This window comes from Saccopteryx bilineata, chromosome 1, assembly GCF_036850765.1.
Source record: "Saccopteryx bilineata isolate mSacBil1 chromosome 1, mSacBil1_pri_phased_curated, whole genome shotgun sequence".
NCBI classification, from domain to species: Eukaryota; Metazoa; Chordata; class Mammalia; order Chiroptera; family Emballonuridae; genus Saccopteryx; species Saccopteryx bilineata.
Window position 1 is genome coordinate 217,331,620 of NC_089490.1, and position 27,197 is coordinate 217,358,816.

The window sequence follows — 27,197 nt, forward strand, 5'->3', positions numbered from 1 at the left end:
CATCAGACCAAAGGGGGAAAAAGTCCACTCAGCAGTAAGCGAAACCTTCAGGATATTTTAGGCAGAGTCATGGGGAATTCCCCATCAGTTGAGACCCAGTGTATAAAAATACTGCAAGCATTGTTAAAGGGGTCCGGTATAACTGTTAAATATAAGAATTTTAAGTTACTGGCCTGACTTGTGGTGGCGCAGTGGATAAAGCTTTGACCTGGAATGCTGAGGTTGCCGGTTCAAAACCCTGGGCTTGCCTGGTCAAGGCACATATGAGAGTTGAAGCTTCCTGCTCCTCCCCCCTTCTCTCTCTCTCTCTCTCTCTCTCTCTCTCTCTCCTCTAAAATGAATAAATAAAAATAATTTAGAAAAAAAAAAGAATTTTAAGTTACTTTTAAAAAATGTTAGGAAGCATTGTTATTGGCTCCAGCCACAAGGAAAGGCTGCTTTAAGTTTGAAAATATGGAAACAAGTAATGAGAGCTTTACTGTGAGCTCATCAACAAGGAGATATTATTCCTCTTTCTGTTTGGTCTCTTTGTAATTCAATTTCCTTGGCTTTGCAACCATTACAGTCTCATTCTGAATCCTCATGGCCTCTAGCTCATGAAGTAATGTCTGATATTGATAATGGTTAAGTAAAAAACCAATAGGGGTTGAGCAGTGGCTGCTAAAAGGAGAGAAGCTTGAAGCTTTACATCATTTGGTACAGACTCAATTAGAATTAGGACCTATAGAGGAATCACAAAGTCCTTGGAATTCTCCAATGTTTGTAATAAAGAAAAAATCTGGAAAATGGAGAATGTTTACTGATTTTCTTTAATGTTTTAGCTACAATCCTCTGAACTATCATTTTGTTTCTTTCTTATTCTTTGCCTGGAAATTTAGACGGAGGACTCCTGATGGATCCAATTACAAAATCTCTTAGTGGCCACCGAGTTTTATTTTCTTCTCAGAGAGATTCTGATTAGTCTCATCCATCCTTAGTCTCTGTCAGAAAATGACCTGACTAAAATCAGGCAGGCATCTTTATAGTCTGATTGTGCTCTGAAGTCTCGGGTTTCTCTCTGGTTTGTCTGATTCTAGTTTGTTTAGTTTTTGTTTGATGTTGTCTAAAATGTGATTTTTAAAGGCCTGAATTAAATTCTTGCATGCAAAAATTGGAAATGATGGCTCTTATATTGAAAAAAATTGTTTCATTCCTTCATTTTTTGTTTACAAATTGGAACTTGTAAGAATTGCCCATTTAAATTTAAATTGAATGGAATATGGATCCTTAAGACTTGCTAATTTGGTTAATGTATTATACTTGTGTTTCTGTGCTGAAAGCTGTCTTGGTTGTGAATAAAGATATACTCAGATCTGTGAAACAAAGAAAATAAGAAAAATTAAGCAGGACCCTGATAAATCATTTCAAGTATTTGTCTTAAGCTGCTTCAGGAAGTTGGCTGCTTGTCAGGCCATATAATGCAAAATGGGCCCCGAGGAAAGTGGGAATTTGGCTCCTCTGATGATCTAAAATAGACTTAACAATACAAAAGACTTTTAGATATAGAAACTAATGCATCTGTTATAGCTAAGGAACATTAGTTTTCTTTCTGGCCCACTTATGCAGTGGTCACTAAGTTGCAAGGCTTAGTTAGGGCAAAGCCCCCAACAAAGCTCTAAGTTTTTTTACAATGGAAAGATAACAAGGGTCATTTGGTCTCTGATGAAGAAAAACATTTATCTTCTAAACAATTAAAAGAGCGACTTTTAAAATTACAGTCTAAACTTTCTGACAAGAAGGTTTGACATATTATTAACCCTTTCAAAACTGACCAAGATAATTGGCCTCTGCCTCCTCCTTCTGTTACTCCCTCTGCTCCACCATCATTTCCCTTGTATCCAGCCCTACCCACAAAAGCCCCCTCTGATAATCCATTTGTAGATTCATTACCTATTGTTATACCTGAAAAACAAGCTAAGGGACCTATTCTTACACCTCTTATGAAAGGAATAATGCAGGCTAGACAAGAAAGGGATTTAAAATTTGTAAGTCCAGCATTAGAAGCTTTTTCTGTCACATTCACTCCATTTGGACCTAATCCACAATTCCCCCAAAGAGGTTTTTATACTCAATATGACTGAATTCCAATCAAAACACTTAAAGAGTTAAAAACGGCTTGCTCCCAGTATAGAACTAACTCTCCTTATACACAGGAACTGCTATCCTCCTTCACAGACTTTGAACATTTTATCTCAAAAAATTTAGAGATGAAGCCTGACCTGTGGTGGCACAGTGGATAAAGCGTCGACCTGGAAATGCTGAGGTCGCCGGTTCAAAACCCTGAGCTTGCCTGGTCAAGGCACATATGGGAGTTGATGCTTCCAGTTCCTCCCCCCTTCTCTCTGTCTCTCCTATCTCTCTCTCTCTCTCTCTCTCTCTCTCTCTCTCTCCCTCTCCTCTCTAAATAAAAAAAAATTTAGAGATGTTAGCTCAGACTGTTCTTTCAAAAGTGGAAGTTACAATTTATGACTTAGTAGGAGGATCAGGCTTGTATTCAAGCTAATCAGAGTGTTACCCCTAAACCTCCTGTTAATATTACACAAGATGAAATTTTAGACAAGGACAGTTTGCTAATTTACAACAGCAATGTAGGAAAAATATAGGGGCGTCTGACCAGGCGGTGGCACAGTGGATAGAGCATTGAACTGGGATGCGGAAGACCCAGGTTCGAGACCTTGAGGTCGCTAGCTTGAGCGCGGGCTCATCTGGTTTGAGCAAAGCTCACCAGCTTGGACCCAAGGTCACTGGCTTGAGCAAGGGGTTACTCAGTCTGCTGAGGGCCCGCGGTCAAGGCACATATGAGAAAGCAATTAATGAACAACTAAGGTGTCGCAATGTGCAATGAAAAACTAATGAATGAATCATCTCTGTTCCTGTCTGTTTGTCCCTCTCTATCCCTCTTTCTGACTCTCTCTCTGTCTCTGTAAAATAAAAATAAAATAAAAAAAGATATCAAGCCTGACCTGTGGTGGCGCAGTGGATAAAGCGTCAACCTGGAAATGCTGAGGTCGCCGGTTCGAAACCCTGGGCTTGCCTGGTCAAGGCACATATGGGAGTTGATGCTTCCAGCTCCTCCCCCTTCTCTCTCTCTCTCTCTCTCTGTCTCTCCCTCTCCTCTCTAAAATGAATAAATAAAAAAAAGACATCAAAAATAAAATTAAAAAAAATATATAGGGGCAAGGATTTGCTCTTATCTCCACAGATACAAGAGACCAGTAGATACCTTCCAGAAAATTGAAGCCTCGGCATGAGTCGGAAATAGAAGAAAGGAAGATTTGACATCTTTGAGCCATCAGAAGAAGAAATAAAGAGACTAAAACTAGAGCAAAAGGTTATTAGAGAAATGAAGGCAACTACAACACAAAAAAGTGAACTGCCTACATAGGGGCAACTGAAGAAACTTACCCAAAAGGCAAAAACTGTTTTAATTAGGACTAAGACTCCAAAAACATCCTTTACTCTGTTTGTGGCAATGTTAGCTGTTGTGTCTATAACAATACTAGAAAGCCTGGCGGTCATATGAAATGACCGCTGTTCTAGATATTATAAATTGTAATTAAAATGATTTGTGCAAAGGTGTCTGCTAATTCAAACTGAATTACCCAGGGCAGGCGGCTGATTTGCTTTAATTCAGTTTGTCCAGGTTGAGCCTTTGGGTAAATTATTAAATCTCGCTCATGAGGTGGCTCTCCATCAGTGTTTTCAAATATGACAGCCACTTCGTTGGCTTGCTGGACATTATACCGCCTTTGATCTAAGTTACAATCACAGACAATGGCCATGGCAATGCTGATTGCTGGCTCATTGCTTGCTATAGCATTAGAGGCCAACTTTTTTTCAACTTCGTGCATCATTTTATATGCAGTAGCAAATGGGTTAATGTCTTGAAATAATTCCCCCATTTCATTAAGTAAGGTCTCAGGAACTCTTTTATTCCATTCTAAACGTGCCAAACTGGATTCTGAGGGATCAAGTATATATAATTGAGCAAACTTTCTTTTCCCGTCAGAAGGATACAAAGTTCCAGTTTGATAGTAAACTTGACCATGAAGTCGAAAGCAATAAAGTCCTGGCCAAGGAAAGTCAATTGATTTGTTTCCCATGGACGCAAAAGCAAATGAACTATTAATGGATCGAATGCTATCCATGTACTGTTTGCTATTTGGATGCTGATTAGTCAATAATTTATTCAAGAGTGGTGGATAATTCTCAATTAGTGGAACTACAATGTTTCCGTACTTGCAACATTGAGAAAAATCCTTTCTTGCCACGGTCAAATCGATTAGTTTCTAACTTGAAGTTTAAGGACTGACAGTGTTCACATTTAATATTCATGTCACCAGAGGAATGCTCAAAAATTAAAGTTTCTCCGTTTGAAACTGTTTTAATCCTTTTTGCGTTTCGGTCAGCATTACTGTCGTTTTTTTTTTTGCATTTCTCTCCTGCCTTTGTTCAAGGGACTCATTTTGTCGAGACAGGATTTTTTGTCTTGCATCTGAGGCAAGCCTTGTTTCTCTATGCTCATTAGTCTCATTTTGCCGAGAAAGATGCATTTGCTCTGCGACTGAAGCAAGCCTTGTCTTTCTCTGCTCAGTGGTTTCTTTTTGTCGAGAAAGCCGTTTTGTGCAGCTTTAGCTCCTTTTCTCTCCTCTTCAGTGCTGTATTTTCTAGGAGGCATTCTTAAAAGAAATTACGTTAAGACATAGTTTTTATGTAAAACAGATGATTGCCAATGCAAACAAATGTTCACCTTCCCCATGACACGCTCAATTTGCGTTCAGCCTTAAATTGTTTCAAAAGCAGATGATTGCCAATGCAAACAAATGTTCACCTTCCCCCTGACCCGTTCAATTTGCGTTCAGCCGTGGCAACTTCACCCCATTGGCTAATACAGTTACGCAAGCAACCAATAAGTTATCAGCAACAAACAGACACTTAAGCCGCATATAATAAAGAAGCAGCATATAATATACTAAGTTTATATTCCTTCCACAAAAAATGTTGAATAGCCTGACATTATATAAATCAACCTTTAGAAAAATTCATCATAAATATCCTCAATCTTTGATAATCCACTATATAGATAACATATTAATAGCTTATAAGAATAATACTGAACTTTCAGTCATCCTTAAAGATATTTCTGAAACCTTGAATCAATATAGTTTAATCATAGCTGAAGACAAAATTTAAACATCTTGTCCTTTTAAGTATTTAGGGCATATTATTGAAAATCAAAGAATTATTCCTCAAAAAGACAATTTACAAACTAATTTGTTAAAAAACCTTAAATGACTTTCAAAAATTATTAGGTGATATTAATTGGTTAAGACCCTCCTTAGGAATCCCTACTTATGCACTAACAAATTTATTTAATATCCTTCAAGGAGATTCTGATTTAAACAGTCCTAGACAGTTAACAAAAATAGCAGAACAAGAGCTATCACTTATCAAAAAATTATGCATACTCCTTATTTAGATCAAATTAATACACATTAACCTATTCAACTAATTACTTTTCCCTCAGAACATTCTCCTTTTGGCATCATATGGCAAGAAAACAAGATATTAGAATAGTAATTTCTGCTACATAAGACTCAAAAGAAATTATGTACCTACTGTAAGGTATTTTTCCCCGCCAAGGAAGAAGGAAGGGGCGTAGCCATGAAGTGTGGATAAGCAAAAGCTTTATTGAGTACAGAGCACTTCCCAGATGATGTTCCCTGGTCCAGGGACACAGGCCAGGGAAATCGCATGGGGTGATCCGTGTGGGAGATATTTAAAGGGTCTGTAGGGTGGTCGAGTTAATATGACATGGTGAAATCTCACTGGCTAGAAGACAGTCGCTCTTTTCCAAAGGATTCCTGGGAAGTTTCTTTTGGCGCACATGAGTGTGGGTGGGTCTAGCCAAAGTTCCTGGGTCTGGTTTCTCACGTGACCTTCCCCCATTGCCCACCACCTTACATTCTGATCTTTTGTGTTAAATAGGGGCACTGTTATTCGTCTGACTACTTCCTGCTGGTTAGGGGTGTCATGGGGAGGGGAGATCGGAAGGTGGTGGTTTTGAGGGGAGATTGAGGAACATCTGTCCCAACTGCCAGCGGTCCTGCATGGGGGCAAGCTTGAGGCGAGAGACATGGTTAGAAATGAAGGTAGCATTGATTATGGGGGGGCCCTTGGTAGTGAGGAAGATGTTGTCAGTTGGATAATGGCTTCGAGATTTTGTAGTGTTCCAGTGTAGGAGGGGTACAGGGTATGATGGTATAACTAAGAAGGAGTGCGAAAAGGGGATTCCGTCCAAACTGCATGTCAGAGGTGGTGTGTGAAGGGAAAAAAAAAGGGTCCCACTTAGTCCCATAACAGAGACCCGTGAGGGAACTAGAAGTCCAGAGTGTGATGGTAAAACAGAGAAGGCAGCTCCCATGTCCACAAGAAATGAGATGGACTTACCCGCTACCTGCAGCATTACCTGTGGTTTGGTGAGGGTGATGTGGGTCTCTGAGTCTGGGCCACTTCAGTCATCCGTTCATGAGGTCTAGGAGTTCAAGCAGTGGGCCCATGTGGCTGGCTTGGCCTCCAATTTGGGTGGCTTGTCCCCCATGTAGAGGCACTGAGGATGAGCCTGTTGCCCAAAGGGGGCAACTGCTCTGCCAGTGACCAGGCTGCTTGCAGCTAGGGCAGGGCTCAGTGGGAAGCCACGGGCAGGGGCCCTGCTGGGATCAGTGACCCTGCTTGCCACACTTAAGCAAGCTCCTGGTGGGCATTCTCTTTGAGGGCTGGACTTGGGTCAGGCACTTCCTGTGCCTTGCCCCTGTTGCTCTGCCAGCCTCAGGGCTGCCACAAGAGCCTGGGTTTGGAGAGTTACCTTCTGCTGCATGCGAGGCTGGCAAACAGCCTTGGCCTTTTTCTACTAGTTCTGACTATTAAAAACTTTAAATATCATGTTCACAGGTCCCGGATAGGGGTTTAGGGGTTGAGAATAAGAGGAGGGCAGCTCCTGGGGAGCCCAGCACCCAGATCCAGCTGGAAACGCTGGAGCCAGAGGCAAGACAAGGCAAGGCATTCCTGCAAGAAGATCAGGGTAGGGCCATGGGGTCAGGATCCCTGCAAACCTGCATGAGAGCCAATGTCCCAGCGGAGAATGACCTGGCGGGGGAGGGGCTTAAGAACACAGTGGAGAAGGGAGGGACCCCTGGCCAGCAGGGGAGGAGAAAGAGAGACTGGTATTTGCAGGTGAATGAGAAACAGGATCCTGCGAAGGGAGAGCAGGGGGCTCCTGAAGGGAAAAGACCCGAGTGAAAGAAGTCTGAGTGAAAGAAGTCCGCAGCTGGACCAGAGAGGGGTCTGGAGAGAGGAGTACCCCCGGGGGTCAGGCAGGAGAGGGAGAGAGTTGGGGGTTGGGCGAAGGAGGAAAGATCAGGAGTGGAGGGTTTAGGTGAGGTTTCTCTGGCCAAAAAGGGCCTGGGCCCTAGAGCAGGCGGAACAGAGATTAGGACGGGAGTGCAAATACTAGAAGCCCTGGATATAAGGGATCTCCAACCAGTTCCCAGTTCTTTTGGCAACTGTTAAATTGGTGAGGGTATTAAAACCAAAAATCCCTTCAGGAGGTCTCCTGGTTCGATTATCCAGTGGGTTCTGTGGCCTGACCACAACAGAGAAGAACAGTTTCTTCTTCTTTAGGGAGGTAGAGATTTCGGATAAGGCACTCCAGGAGTGTTTTTGGACTAGGTTTAGACTCCTGTGACCCCACGGCCACACTCAGTCCTCAGAGTGGTCAGAGATGAGCATTGGCGTCCTGCAACTCAGGCTCTGGCCACCGGATGGATACGTAAAGTGGGAGTGACTGGGACATCTCCACAGGCACACACACACTCAGAATGGAATGGAAAAGAGGTCCCTGATGCAGCTGCGGTTTCGGACATGGAGTCTCAGCAGAAAGAACTGAGGGGAGGCTGGAGGCAGGGGACTTACCATATCATGTGCCGAAGTGTGTGGAAAGTCGGAAAGTCTGGTTCTTTCTCGGAGGGGAAGGGGAGAGAAGCAGCCCCAGCGGGCTTCTTACTCCTCTCGGGATTTCGGCATCAAATGTAGGGTATTTTTTCCTCGTGGAGGAAGAAGTAGGGGGCATAGCCATGAAGTGTGGATAAGCAAAAGCTTTATTGAGTACAGAGCGCTTCCCGGACGATGTTCCCTGGTCCGGGGACACAGGCCAGGGAAGTCGCATGGGGTGATCCGTGTGGGAGATATTTAAAGGGTCTGTAGGGTGGTCGAGTTAATATGATGTGGTGAAATCTCACTGGCTGGCAGACAGTAGCTCTTTTCCAAAGGATTCCTGGGAAGTTTCTTTTGGCGCACATGAGTGTGGGTGGTTCTAGCCAAAGTTCCTGGGTCTTGTTTCTCACATGACCTTTGCTCGCAACCTTACACCTACTTAGAGAAAAATCTGTACTGTAATTATTAAAAGTAGACTTAGGATAAGACAACTGACTAGAAATGATCCGAATAAAATTACTGTACACTTAACATGTAACTACATTTCAGATAACTAGAAATTAAATATTGATTGGCAAATTGCGTTAGCTGATTATTTTGGTACCATAAACAATCAGTATCCTACAGATAAAAGAATTCAATTTTTTTTTTTTAAAAAACACGTTGGATTTTGCTGATTAAAGTATTGGCTCAGCCAATTAAAAAGGCTTCTATTTTTTTTTAAAGGCTTCTATTTTTTAAACTGATGCAAATAAATTAAGTATAGCTAGGTATACTAGACCAGTGACAAAAATAATAAAAACTCCATATACATCAGTTCAAAAAGCAGAGTTATCTGCTGTATTATTATTTTTTAATAATTTTCCTTGTTCTATTAACATTGTTACTGATTGTGTGTATTCACAATATGTAGAACACACAGTTAAACTTATAGAAACTGTTTACATTTCAAATGATAGTTCCGAATTACACAAATTATCTCAAGAGTTACAAATTTTATTGTAGGAATGAAACTCACCTATCTATATAACTCACATTTGTTCTCATACAGCTTTACCAGGTCCTATGTCTAATACAAATAATAAAATTGATCAATTACTTATTAGATCTGTAGAAACAGCCATTAAATTTCATGCAGAGACTCAAAATATTGTTAGAAAATGTCCTCAGTGCAGTATTATAAATGCTCCTCCATTACCAGGAGGAACAAATCCTAGAGGACAGCACAGTAATGACCTGTGGCAAATGGATGTAACTCATATTTCTTCTTTTAGAAAACTATCTTAGCCTGACCTGTGGTGGCGCAGTGGATAAAGCATCGACCTGGAAATGCTGAGGTCGCCGGTTCGAAACCCTGGGCTTGCCTGGTCAAGGCACATACGGGAGTTGATGCTTCCAGCTCCTCCCCACCTTCTCTCTCTCTCCCTCTCTGTCTCTCTCTCTCCCTTTATCTCTCCTCTCTAAAATGAATAAATAAAATTTAAAAAAAAAAAAAAAGAAAGAAAACTATTTTATGTACACTGTTCTATTGTTACCTATTCTTCCTTTCGATGGGCCATACCGTTGCCTGGATAAAGGGATAATTCTGTCACTCAACATCTTATAGAAGCTTTTAATGCTATGGGCATTCCTAAAGCAATTAAAACTAACAATGGTCCTGCCTATACCTCTGCTAAATTTCAAAAATTCTTAGCATTTTGGAATATTAAATACACTACCGGAATTCCATATAATCCACAAGGACAGGTGTAAAGCCAGTAGTCAGGGCTGCCACTATCACAGCAGCCTGGCTCATGCAGGTTCGTATTGGATTCGGACAGTCAGTAAAGAAACAACGGAGCCAAAAACTGGTGGGCCATAGTCTTTAATCCTTGCTTGCACCCAGTGGGCAAGTAAAAAACACACACTGGGCTCCAAAACCCACTCACATTCAATGCTCACAAAGCTACTGATTTATCCGAGTTTCCTAGAATCAAAGGTTTCTAGCTCACCAGACTTATTCACCTCTGTTCCCCATCTCCTTCCTTCTCCCTGCACAAACTCTGCCCAAACTGGCTTCTCTCTCAGCACTTGGCCATCTTGGCTGCTTCTCCTGGCCTCCTCCACGTGGCCTTTCTCTGCTTTGCTCTCTAACACTAATCCCAGGAACCAAGAGAGAGCAAGCTCCCGTTCTGCCCCCATTTTATAGTGCAGAAATCCAAACTTTTAATCCAATATACAAAATAGGGAAGTCTCTAATACAAAGTCTCTTATCTGGGGCATGATGGGATTGTACCACTTCACATCAAAAAGGGTGGTAAAGGCTTAATCCCAAAACCAAGCACCAGGCTACAAGGATTCTGCCTGCCTTTAGCCCACCCCCAATACACATTAATATCATGTGGGCAACGGCCTCCTCATGGGCAGTGCCATCTTTAACAAAGTGAGCATAATATATTTTATCTGCCCAAAAACAGGCAATTATTGAATGCAGTAATCTCACTCTGAAAAATATGTTACTTAAACAAAAGGGGGGAGAAGGAAGATTATCTCCTACAATTGTGTTACATAAAGCTTTATTTACTTTAACTTTCTTAAATACAGGAGAGGATAATTTGCTGCAGACAGACATTGGACAAAAAATAATAGTTATAACATTAATCAACCTGTGCATTATAAAAATAAACTGGATCAATGGGTACCTGGTGCAGTGCAACATTGGGGAAGAGGGTTTGCTTGTGTCATTTCAGAATCCGGTAAAGTCCTTTGGATCCCTGTCTGTAGAATTAAACTAACAACATGAGTAAGAGAAATATATTCTTTCCATATCTGCCCATTGCTGAGATAGAAGCATTGAACTTCGGAAGAAGTACCTTAAAGGTGCTGATGCTTAGTACTAAAAAGGCTAAAATACCAAGTTAGGGTTAACTTAAAAAGCTGACCTTCAAGGGTGTTGGTCAAATAAGTTTGTAAATATGATATATAGGTTTGCTTGCTTATAGTTTGCATTGGGTGTGGGGGACAGGCTATAAGCAGGCAGGGTTGTTATACCCTAAGGCAGGGGTCCCCAAACTACGGCCCGCGGGCCACATGCGGCCCCCTGAGGCCATTTATCCGGCTCTCGCAGCACTTCCGGAAGGGGCACCTCTTTCATTGGTAGTCAGTGAGAGGAGCATAGTTCCCATTGAAATACTGGTCAGTTTGTTGATTTAAATTTACTTGTTCTTTATTTTAAATATTGTATTTGTTCTCGTTTTGTTTTTTACTTTAAAATAAGATATGTGCAGTGTGCATAGGGATTTGTTCATAGTTTTTTTTTTTATAGTCCGGCCCTCCAACGGTCTGAGGGACAATGAACTGGCCCCCTGTGTAAAAAGTTTGGGGACCCCTGCCCTAAGGCTTAGTTTTAAGACTAAGACTTTCCCACCCTAAGTGGCTTTGTATCAGAGACTTCTTTGTTTGTATATTGGATTAAAGGTTTTGATTTCTACACTATAAAATGGGGCAGACCAGGAGCTTGCTCTCTCTTAGTTCCTGAGATTAGCATTAGAGGGAAAAGCAGAGAGAGGCCACGTGGAGGAGCCCAAGAGAGGCAGCCAAGATGGTGGAGTGCTGAAGGAGAAGCCAGTTAGTGCAGAGTTTGTGCAGGGAGGAGGAGATGGGGAACAGAGGTGAATAAGACTGGTGAGTTAGAAACCTTTGATTCTAGGAAACTCAGATAAGTCAGTGGATTTGGGAGCCCTGAATGGAAAGGGAAGTGTTTTCCTACTGTGTGTATTTCTTGCCCGCTGAGTGCAAGCTAGGATTAAAGATAATGGCCCACCAGTTCTTGGCTCCATTGTTTCATTACCATCTGTGTGAATCAAATGTGAACCTGCATGGGCCAGATGGTTGTGATGGTGGCTGCGGCTACTGGCTTTACAGAGGGTAAAAAGATGCTACAAGCTACTAGAAAAGAACAAAATGCTACTGATCTGTTCTTAGCAATAATTGCCTTGGTAAATGTAAAGCCAGTAGCCACAGCCACCATCACAGACACCTGGCCCATGCAGGTTCGCATTTGATTCGGACAGATGGTAATGAAACAATGGAGCCAAGAACTGGTGGGCCATTAGCTTTAATCCTAGCTTGCACCCAGCAGGCAAGTAAAACACACACTGGGCTCCAAAACCCACTCATTCAGCGCTCACAAAGCTACTCACTTATCCGAGTTTCCTAGAATCAAAGGTTTCTAGCTCACTAGCCTTATTCACCTCTGTTCCCCATCTCCCTCTCCCTGCACAAACTGGCTTCTCCTTCAGCACTCTGCCATCTTGGCTGCTTCTCCTCTCCTCCACATGGCCTTTATCTGCTCTCCTCTAGCATGGGCTTCTCCTACAACTTAATCACTCTTCTTCCGGAACAACGTGATCTCTCTTCCTTTTAAAACCTTTTGGCACCTGACCTGTGGTGGCGCAGTGGATAAAGCGTCGACCTGGAACGCTGAGGTTGCCGGTTCAAAACCCTGGGCTTGCCTGGTCAAGGCACATATGGGAGTTGATGTTTCCTACTCTTTCCCCCTTCTCTCTCTTCTCTCTCTCTAAAAATGAATAAAAAAAATAAAACCTTTTGGCATGAAAGCCCTCCCCCAACCCATATTAACATAATCACGCCCATCCCAAGCAAGAAGGGCAACTAATATTATCACCTGGGCGACGGGCTTCAACATGGGCAGTGCCATCTTTAACAAAGTGAGCATAATATATTTTATCTGTCCAACAGTAACAATTTTGTCAAAGTCTATACATTTTTTTTTTTTTTTTTTGCATTTTTCTGAAGCTGGAAACAGGGAGAGACAGTCAGACAGACTCCCACATGCGCCGACCGGGATCCACCCGGCACGCCCACCAGGGGCGATGCTCTGCCCACCAGGGGGCGATGTTCTGCCCATCCTGGGCGTCGCCATGTTGTGACCAGAGCCACTCTAGCGCCTGAGGCAGAGGCCACAGAGCCATCCCCAGCGCCTGGGCCATCTTTGCTCCAATGGAGCCTTGGCTGCGGGAGGGGAAGAGAGAGACAGAGAGGAAGGCGCGGCGGAGGGGTGGAGAAGCAAATGGGCGCTTCTCCTGTGTGCCCTGGCCGGGAATCGAACCCGGGTCCTCCGCACGCTAGGCCGACGCTCTACCGCTGAGCCAACCGGCCAGGGCGCAAAGTCTATACATTTTAAGAGCAGAACAGAAGTATGAATTCCAGTACAAATGTATCAGATATGGCAAAATTCTCCTATGACACTGTTATATCTTATTAAATCTTTGAAGCGAGCCTGACCAGGTGGTGGCGCAGTGGATAGAGCGTCGGACTGGGATGTGGAGGACCCAGGTTCGAGACCCCGCAGTCACCAGCTTGAGCATGGACTTATCTGGTTTGAGCAAAGCTCACCAGCTTGGACACAAGTTCGATAGCTCGAGCAAGGGGTTACTCGGTCTGCTGAAGGCCCACTGTCAAGGCACATATGAGAAAGCAATCATGCCCTGGCCGGTTGGCTCAGCGGTAGAGCGTCGGCCTAGGGTGCGGAGGACCCGGGTTCGATTCCCGGCCAGGGCACACAGGAGAAGCGCTCATTTGCTTCTCCACCCCTCCGCCGCGCTTTCCTCTCTGTCTCTCTCTTCCCCTCCCGCAGCCAAGGCTCCATTGGAGCAAAGATGGCCCGGGCGCTGGGGATGGCTCTGTGGCCTCTGCCTCAGGCGCTAGAGTGGCTCTGGTCGCAACATGGCGACGCCCAGGATGGGCAGAGCATCGCCCCCTGGTGGGCAGAGCGTCGCCCCATGGTGGGCGTGCCGGGTGGATCCCGGTCGGGCGCATGTGGGAGTCTGTCTGACTGTCTCTCCCTGTTTCCAGCTTCAGAAAAATGCAAAAAAAAATTAAAAAAAGAAAAAAGAAAAAAAAAGCAATCAATGAACAACTAAGGTGTCGCAACAAAAAAACTGATGATTGATGCTTCTCATCTCTCTCCGTTCCTGTCTGTCCCTATCTATCCCTCTCTCTGACTCTCTGTTTCTGTAAAAAAATAAAATAAAATAAAAATTGGCAGCTTGCTGAGAAAGCATGGAACTCATGTTCAAAAGAACTGCCTTAACATTCTTGTGGTGCTGGCTGCTAAAAAAAAAAGAAAAAAAAAATCTTTGAAGCGAACCAAGAGACTAGTTGGATTGATCATCGCCATCCTTATAGGATTAATAGCTGTAACCACCATGGCTGCTGTATCTGGAGTTGCATTACATCACAGTATACAGACTGTGGACTTTGTACAAAAATGGCATGAAAATTCTGAACAACTGTAGACTTCTCGACAACGTATAGATAGCAAAATTAGTGCTAAGGTTAATGATTTAGACTGTGATTATGTTAGGAGATCAAATTGCTAGTTTGCAAAGACAGATTAAACTAAACTGTGATTGGAATGTAACTACTTTTTGTATTACCCCTATTCCTTGAAATCATACTCATTTCCCTTGGGAAAATGTTAAAAAACACTTGTTAAATCATAGAAATTTAACTATAGAAATTTTAGATTTACAAAAGCATATTGACACTACTTTTAAGGATCAGTTGAAATTGATTGATGGAGAAAATTTATTAACTGCTAATTCTGATGGAATCAGTAATTTGAATCCTCTAAAATAGTTTAAGATATTTGGAGGGACTGTAGGAGGCATTATACTAATCATTTGCTTTATATTTCTTTTATTATATAATCAGAAGAAGAGGAAATCAGCATCAAAGCAAAATAGAGCAGCAATCTGCCATGTTATCTCTTATGCTACATAAAGTGCAAGCTAAAAAAAAAAGGAATATGAAGGGAAAGACCCTGCACAAATACAAACAGTAGTTAACTTCAGAGCAGGGGTTACTTGGAGATGGGAGATCTCAGAGTGTGTTAACCATAACAGTAGACTTGAATACAAGTACGTAGGATTCTTGAAGGAATGCTCTCAAGAACCAGATGTCCTTTATGATTGATAAACTCTAAGACTCTTGACTCTTCTCGTGTCTTTGATCATGAAGGGAACAGTAGACATTCAGGATTGGGGATGGTACAGTTGGGAAAAAAAGGCTTTTGTAGCTTTCTAGTTTCAACTGCTGAGCTGTGGCTTTTGGAACTCAATAAATATGCAGTGGTGCAGTTTCTTAGGGCTAATTCCGCCTTATGAGTTTCAGCCCTCTGCTTATACTACTTTCACCTGACGTGTCTTATTCCTTGAGAGTCCGAACCATAAAAGAAATCATAACACTATGACACTTGTGTCAGGGGCTTGAAATTACTGCCAAAGTCTAGCCAAACTGTTTCATTTATGGATCCTTTGTTCTTAAAATAATGAGGAATATTAGGTGTGTATAATAGGTGCCTACAATATGGAAGTTATTTAGACAAAGGGTGATGAAATATACTTGTGTTTTCCCTACTTAGCCCAGGTCACCCCTTACACATTAGCCTGAACTTGTATTGAGAGGATGCTGGACTGCCACTTAGGACCCATCTTAATGATGGGAATGTCATTCAATGACCACTTATGGAGGCTTACAAGGGTGTTGTGCTCAGACAGTACTGGGGTGGGGTGGACACGAAATCTAGTAAGTCTGATAAGACATGGCAGTACCTGCCCATAATAAAAAAAGTCACACTTCAGTGGTGCACACCTATTACTACTATTACTCACCCTTCTGGGTTTTATTTTTTAAAGAAAGTTATCGTGCCTGACCTTTGGTGGCGCAGTGGATAAAGCATCGACCTGGAAATGCTGAGGTCGCCGATTCGAAACCCTGGGCTTGCCTGGTCAAGGCACATATGGGAGTTGATGCTTCCAGCTCCTCCCCCTTCTCTCTCACTGTCTCTCTCTCCTCTCTAAAAATGAATAAATAAATAATTTTTAAAAATGCCTGACTTATGGTGGCGCAGTGGGATAAAGCATCGACCTGGGACACTGAGGTTGCCGGTTCAAAACCTTGGGCTTGCCTGGTCAAGGCACATATGGGAGTTGATGCTTCCTGCTCCTCTCCCTTCTCTCTCTCTCTCTCTCTCTCTCTCTCTTCCCTCTCTTTAAAAAATCAATAAATAAAATATTTAAAAAAAAAAGTTATCAAGGATAGTATTTAGTTGAGCATTTACTATGTGAAAGACACTCTTCTATGGGCCTTAGTAGTAACTCACTTAGTCTTCAAATAACCTCCGAGGCTGGTACTATTCTAACTCTATTTTCCAGATAAAGAAACTGAGGTTCAGTGATTATTTCTTTTTTTTTTTTTTTTTTTTTTTGTATTTTTCTGAAGCTGGAAACGGGGAGAGACAGTCAGACAGACTCCCGCATGCGCCCGACCGGGATCCACTCGGCACGCCCACCAGGGGCAACGCTCTGCCCACCAGGGGGCGATGCTCTGCCCCTCTGGGGCGTCGCTTTGCCGCGACCAGAGCCACTCTAGCACCTGGGGCAGAGGCCAAGGAGCCATCCCCAGCGCCCGGGCCATCTTTGCTCCAATGGAGCCTCGGCTGCGGGAGGGGAAGAGAGAGACAGAAAGGAAGGAGGGGGTGGGGGGTGGAGAAGCAGATGGGCGCTTCTCCTATGTGCCCTGGCCGGGAATCGAACCCGGGTCCCCCGCATGCCAGGCCGACGCTCTACCGCTGAGCCAACCGGCCAGGGCCAGTGATTATTTCTTCAAGGTGGAACATCCACTGGGTGTCGGGAACGAATCTGAACGCAGGCAGTGTGGCTCCAGAGAACCAGGAAAAAGCAGTAAAACGAGAGAGGGCCAAGGGGGGGGAGCAAGTGCAAGAAGGGCATAGGGCTGAGAAGGAGGGGAACAGAAGGGCGGCTTTTACCTTCTCAGAGAAAATGCTAGTTATGCCACCCACTTACTGATTTGCCTATTTTCATCACTTTGGCTTTTGGACTAACTCGGTAAAGTTCTGCCTGCATTCTAAGAAGACATCCCCATAGGTACACAGGGGAACCCTGACAGAGACAGGGAGAGAAAGACACAGAGAGGGACAGACAGACAAGACGGGAAATAAGTTGAGAAGCATCAATTCTTCATTGCAGCTCCTTAGTTGTTCATTGATTGTTTTCTCATATGTGCCATGACGGGGTGGGGGGCTACAGCAGACCTAGTGACCCTTTGCTCAAGCTAGCGAACTTAGACTCAAGCTTGGGCGTCTTGCTAAACCAGATGAGCCGGAGATCAGGCTGGTGACCTCGGGGTCTCCCCATCCGGTCACACACTCCACCCTCTGCGCCACCACCTTGTAAGGCAGGACGAACCTGTTCTTTAACCCTAGCCTGGCTCGAGCCTGGAGGACGGGCTGCGTGGGCGAACTACAATCCCCACTATGCACCGCGTGGGAGGAGGGGTCCACATTGAAGGAAGGTGAGGGTAATCCAAAGGCGCCTTAAGCAAAAGATCACGTATATTTTCCGCCGCCTTCCCACCTTCACACAGATCTCACCTCCAGGAGGACAGGTGGTCTTATATATTAGCAGCGCATGCCGTGAAACGCGTGGAAGCTCTTCTGTCATCAAGCACACAAAGGGCAGGCATGAGGACGACACGCAGGCGAGAGGTCCCCCAAGCCACGCGCGGGGCGGAGCCAGTGGTGGCTAGGCTGGGACGCAGAACGGAAGTGTGCGGGGGCGAAAGCAGAGGCTTGAGTGGCTGCGGCCGGGCGCTTCCGGCCCGTGCGTCGACAACGTCGGCCGGATGTAGAGAGCTCCTGGACAGCCTGTCCCGCCGCCACTTGACGCACTCCGCCAGTGTGAAGGCCCTCGGTCTGTGCGCATCTCACCGTGGGCCGTGGCGACATGAGCAACAAAGAAGGTGGAGTCCTCAACAGCACCGGGCGTTATTTACCCAAAGGGGGGGGGATCTCCAGGCTTTCTGTCGGACTTTCCCCTTCTCTCCCGACGGGTGCCCTCGCTTCCTGCACGCTGGGGGGCGGCGGCCCTGGTGACTTTCCCGGCTACACTGGCCTTCTGACCTCTCATTTTCTTTTATTTCTTTTATTTATTTTTTTATTTTATTTTTTCTTTTTTTCTTTTTTTTTTTTTTTTTTTTCTGAAGCTGGAAACTGGGAGAGACAGTCAGACAGACTCCCGCATGCGCCCGACCGGGATCCACCCGGCACGCCCACCAGGGGCGACGCTCTGCCCACCAGGGGGCGATGCTCTGCTCCTCCGGGGGATCGCTCTGCCGCGACCAGAGCCACTCTAGCGCCTGGGGCAGAGGCCAAGGAGCCATCCCCAGCGCCCGGGCCATCTTTGCTCCAATGGAGCCTTGGCTGTGGGAGGGGAAGAGAGAGACAGAGAGGAAGGAGGGGATGGGGGTGGAGAAGCAAATGGGCCCTTCTCCTGTGTGCCCTGGCCGGGAATCGAACCCGGGTCCCCCGCATGCCAGGCCGACGCTCTACCGCTGAGCCAACTGGCCAGGGCCTGACCTCTCATTTTGTTAAATGCACGAGCTGTTTTTAAAATCAGGGTAATGACTCCACCTTGTGTTATATTAAAGAACCTATTGGTGGTGGCCTGGCTGATGAGCTTAAGGTTTGGGGGAGAGAGCCAAGGCTACTTCGCCGCCAGAACGCTAGGAAAAAGCCCTTGGGGCGAGGGTCCTGTGGGCATCTGGTCTTAGAGGAAGGAAGGGGTTTGCCTGCCCACGTTATGTTTTGTCACCTCTTGGTGATGGAAGAGCCTGTCCAACCTTTTTCTCCTTTTCTACGTAAGGATCAGGAGGGTTCAGGAAAAGGAAGTATGACAATTTTCCACATAACCAGAGAAGAGAAGGGAAGGATGTTAATTCATCTTCACCCGTGATGTTGGCCTTCAAATGTAAGTTCTCTGTAACGTAGCTTGGCGAAGGAAGAGAACTAAAGAGGTTGTAACAAGGCTTGTTTAGCCACGTGCCCAAGAAAACAGCTTCTAAGAACTGAAGATGTGCACATGTGTCTGTTTTACTTTTCCTGGAGTTTTTGGATGGTGCCAGTTCTGGCATGAGAGTCAGGATTACAAAAGTCTTGCCCCCCCTCCCTTACCCTTCTACAGGTAAACATTGGTCAGGTGTCATGAGACATGCCATATAACCAAAAATTACTCTGTGTTTAAAATGTAAATATATCAGATATACACACACATTCACCTGTGCTGCATGATGAATAATGACCAGGAGAAATCCATCCCCAAGTGGTTGTGCGATCATCACAGTGCACTAACACGGACCTGGTGGTACTGCCTATACTGTTATTGTATGTGTTTTACTTTTGTAGGACTAATAGCACAGTAGCTGTGTTGACACCAACATCACAAACACTGAGTAATGTGTTGCATTACAAAGTTACAATGGCTGTGACCTCAGTGGTAGGAAGTTTCTTCTCTTAGTACAGTCTTATGGGACCACACTTGAGGTCCGTAGTTGACCAGAATGTCATTATGTGGCACTGTGTATCAGGTGTGGTGTGTGTGTGTACCAGGTATATATGTGTATATATACATAGATTTAATTCCTTTTTTAAATGTGTTTTGTTTCCTCAACTAGATGCTTGAATGTGGACTGTACTTTTGCTTTGACTGTAGCACTGAGCAGAGTGGGAACTCCTATCTATTTCTAAATCTTGGATGGATGCATAGATAGATAGATAGATAGATAGATATTCAATTTCCCTTTTTTCAGTATATTAACTTGGTCAAATTGTTCGTCATTTCAAAACAGAACAAAATTCACCTTGTGTTCTAGCCAGTGTCCTGTATCTTAATTTCTGTTTTTCAGGAAACTGAGAGGGACTTAGCCATTGATTGTAACTTGCAGTCATCTGAAAGCTTGATTGGGACTGGAGGGTCCACAGCTATAGACCAGTTAGGGCTCCTCTTGGAGCCTTTCTTGGTAGACCCCTACATGTTGCTGCTTGAGTATCCTCATGTTATGGCAGCTGGCTTACTCCAGGCAGACAGCAAGGAGGAAACCACAACCCCCTTATTTTCCAATTTTAAACATCTTACACTGGCTCTTTTGCTACAATTTTATTTGTTTGAGATGAGGCAGTTAAAAATCTGCCTTATATTTAAGGGACAGGGGATTAGGTTCCACTTTTTGAAGGGAGGAGTCACATCATTTATGGCTGTGTTTTGAAAGGACCATAGCATCTACAGTTATCTTCAGAGTTCTAAGTTGTAATGGAGTGAAGAGCATGTTAATCACAGCTGCTTTCTCTAGAAAACTTCAGTGTGCCAAAGATTCCCCACCCTCATACTCTGACACACCCTTTACAGAGCTGTTTGTGTCCATGCATATTTTGCTGTTTTATGTTTTTGCCTGCCTTTCATACATAGTTTTTTTTAATTGAACTTATTGGATTGACACTGGTTAATAAAATTGTGTAGGTTTCAAGGGTACAATTCTATGATACATCTTCTGTATTTTGTGTGCTCACCACCCCAAGTCAGGTGTTCTTTCATCACCATTTCTCCTCTCTTTGCTTACATGTGGAATCTAATAAAATAAACTAACAAATAGTAACAGACTCATAGATAGACAACAGACTGGACAGCTGTCAGAGGGGAGAGGGTGGGGGGACAGGGTGAAGAAGTGAAGGGATTAAGCAAAACAAAAAAGACAACAGTATCACATGTGTTTTAAATTTGGAATTGCTTCTAAAGTGCATTCATTCATCAGTGAGCTATATGGTTTTTGGGGTTTTTTTTTATTTTTTATTTATTCATTTTAGAGAGGAGAGGGAGAGAGAGAGAGAGAGAGAGAGAGAGGAGAGACAGAGAGAGAGAAGGGGGGGAGGAGCTGGAAGCATCAACTCCCATATGTGCCTTGACCAGGCAAGCCCAGGGTTTCGAACTGGCAACCTCAGCATTTCCAGGTCGACGCTTTATCCACTGCGCCACCACAGGTCAGGCTGAGCTATATGGTTTTGTTCAATACCTAGCTTAAATAGCTTCTTCCCTTTGAAACCTTTCTGATTTTTCTCTCAAGCAAAGTTGGTAACAGATATTACGTTCATTCATTCGCCATTCATCCATTCAGTCATGAAGTATTTACTGAATTTTACTATGGTGTAGCATGTGTTAGTGCTTTACTGAACATTTTACATATACTCTAGGGTGATCACATTTTATTTGACTTTATTTCATACTGTGCTAATAAGGTAATAAGCTCCTGAGGATAGGTAGTTTTCTTTAACTTTGTATTCACTGTATCTAGTTCACAGTGGCTATTAGTGTACTCATAATAAATAAAAATACATTTGAATGTCTTGAAATATTAGAGAAAATCCTAGCCTAATTATTATCTCAATAGTAAAAGACCAGATGTTTTTAGGTCCTTGCCAACTATGAATTTGGTTGATAGTTCAGTCATGTTCTGGATTTTTTTAATTCATGCAAAATATACTCTTTGGGAGCTCCTTATGAGGTAGGCATTTGGCTAGGTCCTTTGAGTGAAAGAGCTTCTGAAATAAAGTAGTTATGAAGAGTTAGGTGGTTACAGGTATTTCAATGGTGAGGGCTTAAAAATTCAGTAAGTTGATGTTATTAAAAGTTAGAAACTTAAAAAATTCCAATTTTTTTTTTTTTCTATTTCTTCTTGAGTCAGTTTTGGTAGTTTGTGTACTATGATCTGTTTCTATACATAACACTTTTTTTTTTTTTACAGGGACAGAGAGAGAGTCAGAGAAAGGGATAGATAGGGACAGACAGGCAGGAATGGAGAGAGATGAGAAGCATCAATCATCAGTTTTTTGTTGCGACACCTTAGTTGTTCATTGACTGCTTTCTCATATGTACCTTGACCGTGGGGCTACAGCAGACCGAGGAACCCCTTGCTCGAGCCAGTGACCTTGGGTCCAAGCTGGTGAGCTTTTTGCTCAAACCAGATGAGCCCACGCTCAAGCTGGAGACCTTGGAGTCTTGAACCTGGGTCCTCCACATCCCAGTCCTATGCTCTATCCACTGCGCCACCTCCTGGTCAGGCCAATAATCTCATTTTTACTAGACCAGATATTTTTTACAATATAAACATCTCATTATAAGGCTCTGAATGGTGAAATCCAGTTACGGTATACATCTACTTAAAGAAGAAGTATTACTAGCAGAGCTTTGATTTCCAAGAACTTTAAAGATAAATAAGACAATTTTGCCCTCTGTAGAGTAAATAATAGTAACTATCATGCACAATAACAATATTGTTTGATAGGCTTTAGTTAGAGAATATGCATGCTTATGGTCATAATATTCTTAGCATTTCAGCAGGAACTTGATGCAAGACATGACAAGTATGAGCGACTTGTAAAACTTAGTCGGGATATAACTGTAGAAAGTAAAAGGACAATTTTTCTGCTCCATAGGATTACAAGGTGAGTAAATATCTAAATTTTATTACAATTGGATACAGTTTGATATTACATGTATTTTAATACTTTAAACCTCACTGGAATGGAACTAGCTGTTAGAATATTCTGTGACTTATTTTGTCAAGTTGGGATCAGGATGTTAGCAGGCAGATTTTAAGAATAAACATTTTCTTTAATAGATAATAGGTAGATTTTTTTCTTCATCAATGAGCTTTGGTAGTTGGTATATTTTAAGGAATTTTTACATCTCATAATATTTTATTCTTTTATTTCCATAGGATCTGTAGTGACATCTCCTCTCTCATTCCTTATGTTGGTAATTTGTGTTCTCTCTTTTTCTTGATCTTTTTGACTCAATTTTATTGATCTTATTAAAGGACCAAATGCTGGTTTTATTGATATTGTCTATTTTCCTATTTTATGTTACATTAATGTGCTTTTTCCATTTGTATGCTTGCTTTGGGTTTATTTGCTCCTCTTTTTCTAGTTTCTTAAAAGGGAAGTTGAGATCAAAGAAGAAACTTCTTTTTAATATAGACATTTAGCGCTATCAGTTTCTCTTTTAAGTCTCTTAAGTCTGCTTTAGATGCATCCACGAATTTTGATAAACAAATTTCTTTCATTTTCATTCAGTTTAAAATGTTTTCTCAGGGAGACTCATAGGCTCCGTGTAGGTTCCTCATTCCTGCACTGTCACTTGGAAAATTTCCAGGCAATAAGATGGGATAGTCTGTCTTTTTTTTCCCACCTGTCTCTCAGGGATTACTGTTGCATGCTGCCTATTGTTCAATGTGTAAGCCATAGTTGTGTGTGTCCTTTTTCTTTTTAGTTGTTTGTGGTGGGAGGATAATCTCTGTCCACATTACTTTGTCCTGACTTAAAGCAGATATCTCTAGAGGTCATGTTTTTATGAGCATTTTTCTTATAGTTATGATTATAATATACATGCAACTTTGTATACTTTTTTCACTTGATAGTATGTTATAGTATTTTCCATGTTTTCCATAGTTTTAATGAAATCAGTTGTGGGTTTGAGTTAGTATCAGTGTACATACAAAGTTTATTTAGGACTATATTAATTGATAGATTATTTCATTATTTCACTGGAAAGCCTCTGATTGATGTTTGAAAAGTTCCCAATATCTTGATTATAGTGCTCCTGATACAGAAGAAATATTGATGGAATCAGAAATTAAGTTGGATGGTGTCAGACAGAAGATCCTGCAGGTGGCCCAGGAGCTGTCAGGAGAAGACATGCATCAGTTCCATAGAGCCATTACTACAGGTAAGTTAGATATAGATTCTCTTCAGTGCTAACATTTTAGAAATAGTATGTTACATGGTTATGTGTGAGTTGCATGAATTTTGATTGATACTTGGGGAAATATTATTGGCTTTAAAAAATCGGAACTGCTGAACAGTGATGTAGCGGTGATCCAAAAACATTTAATTGGCTTTATTTTTCTAACTGTGCAGTCATTAATAAGTTTTAATAAAGTCTGTTTCCTAGTGACTTTTTCAATTACTTTATTCTTGAGTGTGTAGGGTGAATTCAGACAAGGTACCTCTCATTTTCCAACATGGGTATATCTCACTGGTGGCTCTAAGTTTCAGCTTTTGTGGATAGATTGATACCACCTAGCCAGAGGGACCCAAACATCTCATAGTGTGACTCCATACTGGGAATTTTAGGATAGCACTGAGTTTTGGATCTTGTTGATTAATATCATTTATAAATTATAGTTGATATTTTTAAAAATTTATTTTTATTGATTTTAGAGGGATGGAAGAAGGGGAAGGGAGAAACATTGATTTGTTGTTGCACTTATACATTCATTGGTTGACTCTTGTGTTTGCAATTGGGGATCGTTTTTTTTTTTTTTAAATAATTTTATTTTTTTTAATGGGGTGACATCAATAAATCAGGATACATATATTCAAAGATAACAAGTCCAGGTTATCTTGTCGTTCAATTATGTTGCATACCCATCACCCAAAGTCAGATTGTCCTCTGTCACCTTCTATCTAGTTTTCTTTGTGCCCCTCCCCCTCCCCCTTTCCCTCTCCCTTCCCCCCCCCATAACCACCACACTCTTATCAATGTCTCTTAGTTTCACTTTTATGTCCCACCTACGTATGGAATAATGCAGTTCCTGTTTTTTTCTGATTTACTTATTTCGCTTCGTATCATGTTATCAAGATCCCACCATTTTGCTGTAAATGTTCCGATGTCATCATTTCTTATGGCTGAGTAGTATTCCATAGTGTATATGTGCCACATCTTCTTTATCCAGTCATCTATTGACGGGCTTTTTGGTTGTTTCCATGTCCTGGCCACTGTGAACAATGCTGCAATAAACATGGGGCTGCATGTGTCTTTACGTATCAATGTTTCTGAGTTTTTGGGGTATATACCCAGTAGAGGGATTGCTGGGTCATAAGGTAGTTCTAGTTGCAGTTTTTTGAGGAACCACCATACTTTCTTCCATAATGGTTGTACTACTTTACATTCCCACCAACAGTGAATGAGGGTTCCTTTTTCTCCACAGCCTCTCCAACATTTGCTATTACCTGTCTTGCTAATAATAGCTAATCAAACAGGTGTGAGGTGGTATCTCATTGCAGTTTTGATTTGCATTTCTCTAATAGCTAAAGAAGATGAGCATCTTTTCATATATCTGTTGGCCAGTTGTATTTCTCCCTGGGAGAAGTGTCTGTTCATATCCTCTTCCCATTTTTTTATTGGATTGTTTGTTGTTGAGTTTTATGAGTTGTTTGTATATTTTGGATATTAGGCCCTTATCTGAGCTGTTGTTTGAAAATATCATTTCCCATTTAGTTGGCTTTCTGTTTATTTTGTTTTCAGTTTCTCTTGCTGAGCAAAAACTTCTTAGTCTGATGTAGTCCCATTCATTAATTTTTCCCTTCACTTCTCTTGCCTGTGGAGTCAAATTCATAAAATGCTCTTTAAAACCCAGGTTCATGAGTTGAGTACCTATGTCTTCTTCTATGTACTTAATTGTTTCAGGTCTTATGTTTAGATCTTTGATCCATTTTGAGTTAATTTTAGTACAGGGGGACAAACTGTAGTCCAGTTTCATTCTTTTGCATGTGGCTTTCCAGTTTTCCCAGCACCATTTATTAAAGAGGCTTTCTTTTCTCCATTGTGTGTTGTTGGTCCCTTTATCAAAAATTATTTGACTATATATATGTGGTTTTATTTCTGGACTTTCTATTCTGTTCCATTGGTCTGAGTGTCTATTTTTCTGCCAATACCATGCTGTTTTGATTCTCGTGGCCCTATAATAGAGTTTGAAGTCAGGTATTGTAATGCCCCCAGCTTCATTCTTTTTCTTTAGGATTGCTTTGGCTATTCGGGGTTTTTTATAGTTCCATATAAATCTGATGATTTTTTGCTCTATTTCTTTAAAAAATGTCACTGGAAGTTTGATGGGAATTGCATTAAATTTGTATATTGCTTTGGGTAATATGGCCATCTTGATTATATTTATTCTTCCTAGCCAAGAACAAGGTATATTCTTCCATCTCATTATATCTTTTTCGATTTCCCTTAACAATGGTTTATAGTTTTCATTATATAAGTCCTTTACATTCTTTGTTATGTTTATTCCTAAGTATTTTATTTTTTTTGTTGCAATGGTGAAGGGGATTATTCTTTTGAGTTCGTTCTCAATTGTTTCATTGTTGGCATATAGAAAGGCTATTGACTTCTGTATGTTAATTTTGTATCCTGCGACCTTACTGTATTGGCTTATTGTTTCTAGTAGTCTTTTTGTGGATTCTTTGGGGTTTTCGATGTATAGGATCATATCATCTGCAAAAAGTGATACCTTTACTTCTTCTTTTCCGATATGGATGCCTTTTATTTCTTTGTCTTGTCTGATTGCTCTGGCTAGAACCTCTAGTACCACATTAAATAAGAGTGGAGAGAGTGGACGACCCTGTCTTGTTCCTGATTTAAGGGGGAAAGCCTTCAGTTTAGTGCCATTTAATATGATGTTAGCTGATGGTTTATCATATATGGCCTTTATCATGTTGAGATATTTTCCTTCTATACCCATTTTGTTGAGAGTCTTAAACATAAAATTGTGTTGTATTTTATCGAAAGCCTTTTCTGTGTCTATTGATAAGATCATGTGGTTTTTGTTCTTTGTTTTGTTGATATGGTGTATTATGTTAACCGTTTTAGGTATGTTGAACCATCCTTGAGATTCTGGGATGAATCCCACTTGATCATGATGCATTATTTTTTTAATATGTTGTTGTATTCGATTTGCTAGTATTTTGTTTAGTATTTTAGCATCTGTATTCATTAGAGATATTGGTCTGTAGTTTTCTTTTTTTGTGCCATCCTTGCCTGGTTTTGGTATGAGGGTTATGTTGGCCTCATAAAATGTGTTTGGAAGTATTGCTTCTTCTTCAATTTTTTGGAAGACTTTGAGTAGAATAGGAACCAAGTCTTCTTTGAATGTTTGATAAAATTTGCTGGTATAGCCGTCAGGGCCTGTACTTTTATTTTTGTGGAGGTTTTTAGTGGTTTTTTCTATTTCTTCTCTACTAATAGGTCTGTTTAGGCTTTCTGCTTCTTCTTGACTCAGTCTAGGAAGGTTGTATTGTTCTAGGAATTTGTCCATTTCTTCTAGGTTGTTAAATTTAGTGGCATAAAGTTTTTCATAGTATTCTACAATAATTCTTTGTATATCTACGGTGTCCGTGGTGATTTCTCCTCTTTCATTTTGGATTTTGTTTATATGAGTTCTTTCTCTTTTTTGCTTGGTAAGTCTTGCCAAGG

At 42.0% G+C, this 27,197-nt stretch overlaps 1 protein-coding gene and 1 non-coding gene across 3 annotated transcripts in view; both read left to right on the plus strand.

Annotated features, from left to right (window-relative positions):
• Positions 1-13,517: 13,517 nt before the first annotated feature.
• Positions 13,518-13,593, plus strand: TRNAP-AGG (transfer RNA proline (anticodon AGG)). The gene has a single exon. It is a non-coding gene; the product is annotated as a tRNA-Pro (tRNA).
• A 4,109-nt stretch (positions 13,594-17,702) lies between these two features.
• Positions 17,703-27,197, plus strand: part of TSNAX (translin associated factor X) — a 31,815-nt gene continuing 22,320 nt past the window's right edge. Inside the window, exons 1-4 of one of the 2 annotated variants that reach the window (XM_066236142.1) lie at positions 17,703-17,856; positions 18,759-18,863; positions 22,273-22,387; positions 23,539-23,669. In XM_066236142.1, the coding sequence (XP_066092239.1) occupies positions 17,841-17,856; positions 18,759-18,863; positions 22,273-22,387; positions 23,539-23,669 (367 nt within the window). In that variant the 5' untranslated portion in view covers positions 17,703-17,840. The remainder of the gene's footprint in view (positions 17,857-18,758; positions 18,864-22,272; positions 22,388-23,538; positions 23,670-27,197) is intronic. The other variant, XM_066236152.1, reaches the window with a different exon arrangement.